The sequence below is a fragment of the Musa acuminata genome, chromosome BXJ1-6 (assembly GCF_036884655.1).
Source record: "Musa acuminata AAA Group cultivar baxijiao chromosome BXJ1-6, Cavendish_Baxijiao_AAA, whole genome shotgun sequence".
NCBI classification, from domain to species: Eukaryota; Viridiplantae; Streptophyta; class Magnoliopsida; order Zingiberales; family Musaceae; genus Musa; species Musa acuminata.
This window is the reverse complement of record NC_088332.1, coordinates 5,052,426-5,064,521: the sequence shown is the minus strand read 5'-3', so window position 1 is coordinate 5,064,521 and position 12,096 is coordinate 5,052,426. Positions and strand designations below refer to the sequence as shown.

General features: G+C 37.0%; 1 protein-coding gene across 2 annotated transcripts in view; it reads right to left on the bottom strand.

Moving 5' to 3' along the window:
- The window catches only part of LOC135675773 (uncharacterized), a 28,659-nt gene that overhangs the window by 15,666 nt on the left and 897 nt on the right, over window positions 1-12,096 (bottom strand). The window contains exons 1-7 of one of the 2 annotated variants that reach the window (XM_065186273.1): window positions 9,809-10,082; window positions 8,709-8,882; window positions 5,235-5,416; window positions 3,752-3,857; window positions 2,572-2,648; window positions 1,931-2,018; window positions 1,169-1,358 (exon numbers count right to left, since the gene is read on the bottom strand). In XM_065186273.1, the coding sequence (XP_065042345.1) occupies window positions 1,169-1,358; window positions 1,931-2,018; window positions 2,572-2,648; window positions 3,752-3,857; window positions 5,235-5,416; window positions 8,709-8,882; window positions 9,809-9,845 (854 nt within the window). In that variant the 5' untranslated portion in view covers window positions 9,846-10,082. Of the gene's footprint in view, window positions 1-1,168; window positions 1,359-1,930; window positions 2,019-2,571; window positions 2,649-3,751; window positions 3,858-5,234; window positions 5,417-8,708; window positions 8,883-9,808; window positions 10,083-12,096 lie in introns of those variants that run through there. The other variant, XM_065186272.1, reaches the window with a different exon arrangement.

Here is a 12,096-nt window from a genome sequence, read left to right as displayed (position 1 = left end):
GAGTATCATGAAGTTAGGAAATACACAAAGGAGAGAGAGAGAGAGAGAGAGAGAGAGAACCCTTTGACAACAACAATGTTGCATTGGATCATTACCCTCATTTACAATAAACCACAATTAAATTTTTACTCTTTATTAGTCAGGCTTACGTTCTTTACTTCTTTACCTAGCAAACATAAACTGCTAAACACTGAGGAGGTGCTGCTAGAGTTCCTTGATGGTTCAGAAATCAGAAGTGCTCTCCTAAATTACTAGTCCTACGATTAATAAGAAAGCTTAAATGGAAATAGCCTGAAAATAAAAAATGGTACTACCATCACTTTGAACTGGCACCTACAGGCAGAAAGCAATAAGAAGCAATAATATGTCACAAGATCACAATCTTGACTGCTACTCTCATGTTCAAGTGAAAGGTTACAAGTACTCGTGAACGTATGAACATTAGAACCTTTATCTTATTTTTTAACCAAGTGATAGCTTACACATAGCTGTGACTTGTGAATATAAGAACATTTTCAAATTTCACCTCTATCTCACATTTTTAATCTAAGATTTCCCAATAATAAATTGCAATTCATGTCCAAACAGTTTCATCATTTCAACCTGAAAATGTCAATGATTAAAAATCATAATTGGCAAGGAATAGAATAATGGTTGGTTATCTAATTTAAAAGAAAGTGAGCATCCAGTTGACATTTTTCCAACAGACTAAAAAATGGCAAAAGTTGATCGATGTGCCATTCTTGCTAAGAATCTGCGATGATATTTGTCACAGCGATGCCATACAGGAATATGGACAATAGTGAGGCACAGCCCACTCTAATATGTTTCAAAAAGCATGGCACAGCTTGTACAGTACATGTCATACATGACATGATATTTACTATGTCCAACACTAGTAGCCAATCAGCACAAGAGTAGACACATACTAGCAAATAGATTCAATTTTAACATTAGACCAAGTATTATCTAAATTTTCCTAAAGACTAAGGCTACAAAAATCTAAAGCAGCAACATTCTGAGTTTATACATTATTATACAATAATGGGGAAACTATGCCAAAACTCCTTAGAAAAGATAATGTTAGGTACCAATAACCAGCATAAACCAAATATATCATAATGGCTTTGGTAAAAGCCTAAAAGACAACAGAATGGATGTGGCTTACACTTTCTCAAAGGTATCTGGTATAAGGATGTCAGAAGTTGTTGTATATTGGATTCTTCTTCGAGACTTGTATGGCCTTATTAAGTACTTTCTTTCTTCTGATGGTGCAGGCCAATACTCCATTCCTCTTCGTCTTGTTATCCACAGACAAGCACCAGCTTTGCTCTCATCTTTAATAAGCTCTATTGCACCTAGTTAATGTGAAGCAGAGAAATTCGAGACACAGTTATGAAGAACATCAAGAAAGGCTAAGTCCCATAACATTATATATTAGATGGACAAAAGGGTGGATATTTTTCTGAAAATTGAAAAGTCTATATTCCTCAACATATGATTGCATTCAAGTGACCATGGCTTGGATTTTGAAAAACTGGTTCCAAGGAAACTTTGTTATTTCAGAATCCACCAAGTCAAGAGTGCCACATAAATCAAATTAGTAAAACACAAAGATACACAAAAAGGCAAATAAATGTCTCTATCACATATCTGATATGCGTAATACTAAGAAGAATCTAGGGTATTCACATATATCTTAATGCACTCAAAAATAGAAGTTAAACTGATTCTTCGGCAGATTTGAAGCAAGTAAAGTTATGTTGATGGAGAAGTATACAGAAGTTGAAAGATCAACACAATTAAGAAGGTGAAAGAATAGTAATAAGCTAAGGCAAGATATACCTTCCCTCAAAGATAATTTCAGAAAGCAAAGAAATGAACTTGCATCAAACAAGTACCATAGTTCAAAAATAAGTAAATAACATACCATTAACCACTGTGTCCATAGACAGGAACCCACCAACTGCATCAACTATTTTGGGGTTTATTTTTGATCCCATCTCAGTTTGAACAAACTGCAATAGATCAGACAACCAGCACGAGCAAACTGTGAAAAAAAATCATTAGATCTAATACAAGACATTAGTTTAACTCCGCATAAACTGGTACAAACGATGAGATGATGTTCTGGTAGGATGGGAAAGGAAGTGGTGGTGGTGATAATGGTAGTAGAGCTGGTGATGGCAGTGGACATAACAAGACAGTTTGGCATTGGTAAAATGGTGGCCGGGGAGGATAGGGAGGTAACAGAGGCAGTGGTCATGCTATCATAGTGGAAGAGGTAGAGGAGGAGGTAGTGAAAAAAGGGAATGTATGAAAAAGAGAGATTAATGGTCAATATAGTATTGACGGTGCTAACAGACTTCAGGTATTTGTTGATTACATGGGGCGCTTGATGGGTTGAAGTGCAGACATCTTAAAGAAGTGGTGTCATAATTAATACTAAAATGAAAGTTGATCTGTTAACTAAGCAGAGCGCATATAGCACTTCCAAATAACGGTCAATTGGATCTTGTTCCAAGCAACTCCCAACGAGAAAACAGAACTGTAGGCTGCATAATCTAATACCTCGGGGCAAATCACATTAACACGAATCCCTTCACGTTTCAAAGGAGCAAGTGCTCTAGTGAAGAGAACCACACCACCTGCACAAAGTAGTTTCTGAATTCACGTATAGCAAAAATAAAAAATGGAATAGTTAATTATAAAATGTGAATTTATTCCAGCCAGCAGCTAGCTCAAGTCATGTCATAATCTGTCATGCCAACACAAACCTGTCTGAAGGAAGAAAAGAAAAATCAGAGAGTAAGAAAGTATATAGGTTTAATGGGCTGACACATCTATTCCTCTTATCTGGCCTCTAATTGGATTAAAAATCTGATTATATCATACATGGGGAGTCACAGTCAAGGAGTTTACTGTTGGTCCTTTGCTGAATTCCTAAAAAACCTAGATGAATGAATTAATTGCAATTTATATGGTCCAGTCAGCTCACTCAGGCATATCAATTTACAATACATAAATCAAAAAGGGCTCTTTTAAAAGATATACCTAGATTAATACCAACGATCCCCTTGCAGAACTAATCCATGATGAAGTAGTAAGCTATCACACAGCAATGGAACCATTATACAGTACATAAATTCTTGTTTTTAAAGTTCGGTTAAATTTTACCTTTTGAGAAACAAAAAATAAGCCCTCTATAAATATCATTCCAAAAAATAAGCTTTATGAACCTGCAAACCTTATATGTCCACAAGAAGGCAGCAATAACTGTATATCAAACACCCAGATACAAAAACAGATTAAACATTATGGAATCTTGAATCACAATATTGTGTGAGTTCAGTTTGCAATTGTAAGTTCTGAGTTCTCACATGCAACCTTATGTTCTATCAAAAATTCACTTAAAGATTAATATATCTTATCTACCCAATGCAGTTGTAAAACTTAGATGTCCACAAAAGTAGGATAAGGAGCTAGAAAATGTATTTATTTGCACCTTTCCTTGACATACCAAAACATATAACAAGCAAACCAGTTGTTGATAATGAGGTAAAAGAATTTACGATTAACATGAAAAATAATAGTCAACATCAAATCAAGTTTGCATGCACTAAATTTTTATGAATATGAGGTTATCATATATCTGGAGCAATGATGAAATAGTTTACACAAGTTAAAGAGCAGTGTTTATAAGATAATATAGCTTTTTCTGTTAAACCAAAAGAACTAGGAGAAGTCAAACCTTTTGTGCCAGAATAGATCGGGTCAGCATATAAAGGATAAAGACCTGAAGCTGAGCCAAGATTTATTATGACACCAGGCTTCTTTTTATACCTCATAATTTGAATCTGTAGATATTTTTATAAAGAAAAAATAGAAAAGCTTCAACACCATCATGAACTGGCTACTAATTTGGCAAAAGAAATATGGAGAGATATTGATACAGAAATCTGAAAGCAAGTAAGCAAAGAAACAAAAAAAAAAGGTATTTATATACATAATTTTACAATTATATGTCACCGATATTTATATTTCATCTAAAGGCAAACAATGGCATGCCAAGTTAAACAAATCAATACCTAAGCATACCATATTCTAAGCATGAACAAGTTCCTTCAAATATATGTCAATCAAGGATTAAAATCTTGGTTGATCAATGACCAGACCGTGACTGTTATGACTGTACTGACACTCGGCATGGGTCAATACCACTCATACAGTCTGAACCAAGAAAATCTAATGATGTCATTTCCCTTTTTATTAACATTGACTACATCCTCTTGGGTTCCTATTTGAATTTTCTGACCTGGTCATCTCATCACTATTACAATTCTTTTTGAATCACCTAAATTAGTTTTCTCTCATTTTATATTTAGAGAGTTCTCCCCAGTTCTTTCACAAGTGAAATCATTTTATATTTAATATTTCCAGATACACAAGATGATGATCCTAACTCTCATCACAATGATCTTGTTATTGTGCATGGACTAGGCCAGCAAAAGTCAGGCCAGGCTTGACCAGTGTAGGACCTTTGTTCAGCCCCATTTTGGGTTAATTTTGGCAGGAGGTCAGACCAAGAAAAAGTGTTGGATGTTGATGTGGCAATCAATTTGGTGGCTTTACTTACTGGGAGCCACCTGCACTGGTTTTGCCTCTACTTAGTAATTTAATTCTCTAGTTGATAGTAAGAGGGACTTCTTGAATTCAAATCACAGATGCATTTGTTGGAGGTGAGACTGATATGTTGTTATTGCACTATCCTTTCAACTACCTTACTGTCTAATTTCCTAAAACTGGCCCATAAAGCTTGCATCTTATTTTTAGTTTGCATTTGTTCCCATTGACACCATCCCTACTTTGTACTTCATAAGTATCTTAGGAGTCAGGAGCTACTGAGCCTAGGAAGCCTCCACATACAATCCACAAGCATGATAAGGTCCCCTAGCATATAAACCACATGCAACAGAGCGTTTTTTTATATGTCCATTCTAGAATCTAGTTGCTGGCATTTTCAACATAGTAAACCCTAAACCTCTAAAACAATTTGTACAAGATCCCATGTCTGTCTGAACTCTGAAGAAATTACAATTCAGTGTCTTAATATGAAAAAAGGAAGTTTAAAGAATGCATCATCAAATATGTAAATTCATCCAGGAATCTTCTCATAAATTGGTTACTTAAGTTTACTTCTGAAATTATAACGGAGTAACTGAGTTGAAGCATACCGCAATGCGGGTGCAGTCAACAACTGCAGTCAGGTTTACATTTATGGTACGCTTCCAAGTGTCAATCCCATTGGTTTTATCTTCATGAAACAAGATATGATGACTAATTCCAGCGCTGTTGATGCAGATATCCAGTCCTCCGAACACCTCTAAATGTTTCTCAAAAGCAGCAGCTAGACCATCTAAAAATGACACAACATTTTACATGAAGCACAAAAGAGGTTGTACACACAAGATACAGATGGTTTAAATATTAGATATATTTAGAATGACATATAGTGTTGATAATACAAGTCAGATAATCAAAATGATGATGACATTGAAGTTCTCATGTTGCTAAAATATGTACAAATGATTAAACATTAGAAATAAGAACGCTGAAACAAAATGATCTGGTTGGCATATACTTGATGAGGACAGAATATTGCCAATTTCTTGGTTATCCTAAGGTAATTATGGAATAAATTATGGATGGACTGAGTTACCAGGAAGATATGATCTTTACTAAGCCACTTAACAATTTATATGGGCACAATGGAAATTAATGTCACCCGCATGATTTCACATATAAAAGTGTAGACGAAGTGAAGATAAGTAACTTAGTACTGTTCTTTTCCTAGTAAAGCAGCTGACATTAATGAAAGGAAGACAAATTTCACAAAATGTAGCAACTTCCTTTTCTTCCAAAGGCTTAAAGAAAAAGAGAAAAGTAAAAACAATAAGTCAATGTGATTTACAGGATGTTCTCTTAAATGCAGGAGAAAGAGCCAAAACAAGAAAGATGTTAATGATCTAGGTAGAAAGTAACTCATTAAAAAAGCAATGATAGCATGACAAATTCTCCTCTTAAAGAGCAATATGTTAACCCTCCCTAGGCTGACACACATTGCTACCTAACACAACAAACAGAGCTCATTGGAGATCAGATCATTAACTTCAATTCATGGCTCAATATAAGATTACATGAACTCAATGCTACACTAAAGTTCGGTGGCTCCAAAAGGCCAATAATTACTATACCTGGTTCTGGTTCAAAATTTAAGCAGTTACTAGACTATAAGACAGAAGTTGTTAAAATGCAAGCGCACCAGCCCATGCTCCCTCTTCAAGTCCACACCACTCACTAGGTTTAAGATTCTGGTCCAGTGCTGATACCGAATGGCAGACAAATCGGTTCAGTCTTGGTATGGACTGACATACTGGTACATATAGGTCATTGGTATGGACTGACATACTGGTACATAGAGGTAGCAAATACCAAAAGAAAGTGTTATTTTCAGGTCTGACTCAACTTGTAACTCAAGAAGATCGTGTCATGCATAAACCTTTCTTCAAGAAGTCATAACATAATGTTATATATTTTCTCATATATTGTTCACATTTATTAGAACCATATTAACTCTCTACCTCTACTTCCACCCTGAACAACCATCCGACCATTGAGCTATCATGATACATTGAAATCATATACCTCCATGTCACAGAATCTCATGAGAAGAGTACACCCAAGACTTAGAATGACTAATAAGAGTCTAATGGGTAACTACCGTTACTTCAGCTTAAAAAATCTTCAATGTGCATCAATAACTAATATATAAATGCAGCAAGCAAAAAGATTATTAGTCAAAGGAGCAGTTCAAAAGTTCACCAGATAATTAGTTTTGAAAAACACTCACTTTTAAGGAAAATCCAAAGATATCAAGATCTTTTTTTAAATCAATCAAGAGATCAAAAGATGATAATCAATTTAAAATTGGGTCCTCAGAATCAAGGGTCGCAATACCGTACCGTACCGGAGTTTCGACCTGGGCTCGGTACCGGTACGGTACGGTATACCGCTCGGTACACCCAGGTGTACCGAGCGGTATATTCAGGCATGCGAGTACTGTAGCAGTGCTACAGTACCGGACCGGTAAGAGACGGTCCGCATACGGGAAACCAAGGTTTGCCGTACCGGACTGTACCGCCCGGTACGGGCGGTACGTACCGGTCCGACAGGCCAGCGGTATGCGGACCGCCCCGTACCGTACCGAGTACTGTAGCAGTGTACAGTAACACTGTAGCAGTGTACAGTGCTCGGTACGCGTGAGTGTACCGCTCGGTACACCTGGGTGTACCGAGCGGTATACCGTACCGTACCGGTACCGAGCCCGGGTCAAAATGCCGGTACGATACGGTACGGCGAATCTTGCCGAAAACCTTTCGGACCGGTACTGCAAACCATGCTCAGAATATTACAATCCGATCCTCAAAATATTTTAAATTATTACTACTTGAATAATACAGATCAATCCTCAAGTATTATTGATCAGTCCTCATGGTATTATAGATCAGCCCTTGGTGTATTATGGATCAATTCCCAAAATTTAATAATTCTTTCCTATACAGACAACTTTCAATCTATTTAATAAACTAAGCAAGCTCTTCCCTTAATTCTGTATGCCCTTTCAGGTGTTGGAGAACATTTGGTCTACTGCTTATTGCTAACAGTTTCCTTCCATTTCATGCATTCATGATGTATTTCACACAATAGAGCTCAAACTATGTTGCAAGAGCCTAAGCTACCGCCAATGCTTCATGTTATGTTGAATGAGGATCTACCACATGTTTTGACACAAGTCCTGAGCTCCAACAACTATCAAGTTAATGGAAATTTTAAAATAAATATTCCTGTCAGATGCAACATTTGTTTGCAGGATGATGGCACTTGGGAGCTTCACAATGATCTCCAACAATCTTCAGAGTTCTTGCCTTGGAGAGAAAGGCAAGATGAGGAAGGATGAGTTGTTTAATGCAAGTCAATAAAACGTCCTACTTTGCAAGCCTGCACCACTTTCCATAACCTCATCCAATGCAGTCCACATCATTAAGTCCAACCAGATCCCACAACTCCTCCATAGACTCGAAAAAAGGGGGGGCCTTGTCTCTAAGTGTCAGACAACTCCTCTAGGAGTTAAGGGAACAACAGATCATCAAAATATAGGGTGTCAGATAAAGAGTAAAAGATAGAGGTAAAGCCCATTTCTTAGGACTATGCTGATCTAAATTTTTTCTTACTGTGCTACGGATAAATCTTGTAGAACAATAAATCATCAAAAAATAGGGTATCAGACAAAGGGAAAAAGAGAGAAGTTAAAGTCATCTTCTCAGGACTATTCCAGTCAAAACATTTTATTATTGTTAATAAAATTGTCCAATGTAGTACCATGTATAAGTCTTGTTAGACTTCTTTCATTTTCTGATTGTCATCTTTGTTAAACTTCACTTATTTTTCCAGCAACAAACGATAATTTGGGAGGTCTCTGGCCTAGCACTGTACAAAACCCTAGAGAGGGTCAATCCTAATACTTGTAAGAGATCAAGGAAAAGCTATATACTGATGCTTCTTGTATTTCAACAGAAGCACAATCATCATAAGGTATTTAAGAGTAACTACAAGAAATATACTGAAAAAGGTAATAATTGAAAGCTTACTTGTATCGGTAACGTCACATTTAACAAATATTGCCGATGGAAACTTAAGTTCTGGATGGAACTTTGTGTTCTCCCTTTCAATCAACAAGACCACTTCTTTTCCCTTCTCTTCGGAGAAGTCGATTACAGTTACAAAAATGCCCTTCTGTGCAAGAGCCATACTAAGTGCTTTACCTATAAAAGAAAATGAATCAAAATGTTAGCATGTGTTTCAAGGTCTGCTACATCATGGAAAGATAAATAGAAGTAAAAAAACAGCAAGGAGAACTCCCAAACTGCCTAATTTTGGGAACATCTTGAGTTTTAGCTTCTATCACTCATATGATAACAAGAGATAAGATTATCGTACATCACTATCAAAGCACCATCAGGAAACAAAAATTGTTAAAACTTTTATGCATTTCAAATTTAATCTTTGATGATTCAACTATCATTACTATAATCAAGCAATAGTTCCAGTAAGTATACTATGCTAGTCAACAAAACTCATTCTAGTTAAAAAGAAAATAAGAAGTTAATAACACAACCCAAGTTGAAGTGTGATTAAACAATGAAGTAATCAAAGGATACAGATCAGTGTTTTAGCTCTGTTACCACCTAACATAAAGAATACCAGAAAATATCAACACGAGAAATGGCATAATTGTGCTTGTCAATTTGATGTTAACTTGTGATATTATGATGTCAAATGTGATGTTCATGTTGCTATTATTATGACATAGTGCTGAAGTGGCACATATGAGGTCCTGTTTTGACAATCTTTATCCTACATGAGCATCACACAAGTATCACATGTATCAATAACTATAGTTCTGATATAGCATTTCATTGACATCACAAATACATGCCATTCATGAGGGACTTATGAAGCACTTGTTACTGGCATCATTCTGCCACACATTTATGAAGGCATCTATTTGAATAAATATGCCAAGTTTACACCCTTTTCCAAAATTTTATATGTTCTATTTCATGATTAAAATGATCGTCACCTTATAGAATATAAAATTAAAATATCAAGATCAAGGAAGTCTGTTTAGTCCAACTCAATACAAAAACAAAAAGAAAACTTAAACACTAGTTAGGGCTTGCTTCTTCACATGGGGTGCGTGGAACCGACGCTGCCGCTGCTGTCATTCGCCTCGCTGCTACCGTTCAGCTTTCCTGCCGCTATTTCTGCCACTGCTATTTTTCACTTCTTCTCGTGGGGCACGTGGAACCAACGCTGTCGTCGCTGTCATTCACCTCGTTGCTTCTGTTCGACGTTGCCACTGTAATTTTTGCCACCGATAACTTTCACCACAGTCTACCTCCTTCATATGCTCCTTCCTCTTCTCCTCCTTCTCTTCTTCCTTCTTCCACCTCCTCCACTGCTTCCTCTTCCTCCTTCCTTCTTCCTCCTCCTCTTCCTCCACCACCTTTTCTTCCTTCCTCTTTGTCATCCTCCTCCATTGTGCCTTCCTCTTGTCCTTCTTCATCTTTGAAACACCGGTACATACTGGTATACCATGTGTCGAGAATACCAATACCAACTGGTATGTACCAGTCCGGGCAGCAATCAATTTGAGTCCACTACATGATATGGCATTCCTTGATCAAGATTTCTTTAGCCATAATTTAATTTTCTACTGAGGTGGGTAATGAAAAGGTATTCTGACAAACAAAGAAAACCAAAGGTGGGTTAAGTATCATGAAGTAAACTGTACGAGGCAACATGTAATCATAACCATAAAATAGGTATCCTGCACTTTGCCCTGTCCCTAAAAAAGAAAACTAATCAATATGAGATACCTATAACCAAAGTTTAGAAAAGCTAATCTGACCAGTTAGTACCAACCGGTATTTACCGATCCGACCAGGATTAGCACTTGAACCACGCAATTTTATCTGATCTGATTCAAAACTTAATTTATTTTTCTACTTGGACAGCCTATCAGCTATCATCAGGGTTGTCAATTGTCAACAGCAGGCCCCCACACAGCATCTGCGGCTCTTCCTCCTCCTCCTAGCATCCTTGCCCTCCTCCCCTTCCCCCTCCGCCCAACCGCTCCTTCTCTCGTCATTTCTCCATCTTTCTTTTTGGTCTCTGTCAACCAGCATGCCGATGTACCATGTAATATGCCAGTATGTACCTGACCCATAACCCATAAAGGTCTGGCGAGGGATCAATATAGGTTTCCAATTGAAACTTGAAACCTTGTCTCAACAACAATAGAGTTTCAAATTAGGTGGAGGGAGTAACATCTTGTTTCTAAATTATATAAGATATTACAAGTTCATCAAAATCAGTGATCCCTGAACATAATTATTCTTCCATGTTGGGTGATTTACATTTATATATAATGTTCCTATATGGTCCTCACATGTTTTATAACCTTATTTTGAACCAATGTACTCTTTTACTAATTGTTTCACATCTTTGCTTGAAAAGAACAAGGAAGTAGAGAAAGTGGAGGGTAGCTTGATCATTTAGCCATCCAATGTGGCACAAAGGCCTGAACCCACAGAGATGATGGTAAGAAAAGGACTCATGGACACTGATAAGTAGGAAAAACTTAGTATGTTTTCTAAGTCAAATTATTTCTTTTTCGTGTCAAAATAGAAAAGACTCAAACGCCACTATCAGGTATCAGAAACCAACCAATTGAACTGGTCCAACCAATGCAAATCAGACAATTTCACTTGGTTCATTCCAGAAAGGGATTACCACCTGATAACCCTAATGAGCACATTATGGTCAAAACTAGGTGTATCAGATGAGAAGTCTAGCACTTGTTGTCCTTATCTTTTTCTTTGCGACAACTCTTGACAGGTTTTTTTTTTGTTATTTTGTTTTTTTAGCTTTCCTCACACACTTCTCTCTTTCTTTCTCTTTTCATCTTTCTGTCCCCTCCTCCTCTACCTTTTCCTCCTCTTTCAAGAGCCTAGTTGCTGCCACATTGCTTCATCATTAGGTTGTCACTTCCTCCCCCTTCTTCTCCTCTTACTCCATTTCTTTACCTCCTATTCTTCTGCCTCCTTCATCTTCTCCTTCTCCTTTTCACACCCCATCCGGCAATCCTCCTCCTCCTCCTCCTCCTCCTCCTCTATTCTTCCCTGCTCTATTGGACTGAGTGGTATTGAAGTATCAGTATGTTGGTCTGTAGCAAAAACTATATCCATCTAGACATTGATTGGTATCAGCACCGACCTGGAATTATATATCTTGATTCTTAAACAGTGACTTAAAAAGCGCTAGGCGCCAAAATCCCAAAATGCCCGAGGCACTAGGCACTCGCCTAGGCGCCTTAAGATTCAAATTTTGCAAATATACTGTTGGAAAGGACATATAGGTTTATCCATTTTTACTAATTTAAGGCATTCACATTTTTTTTTAAATCTTCATGGG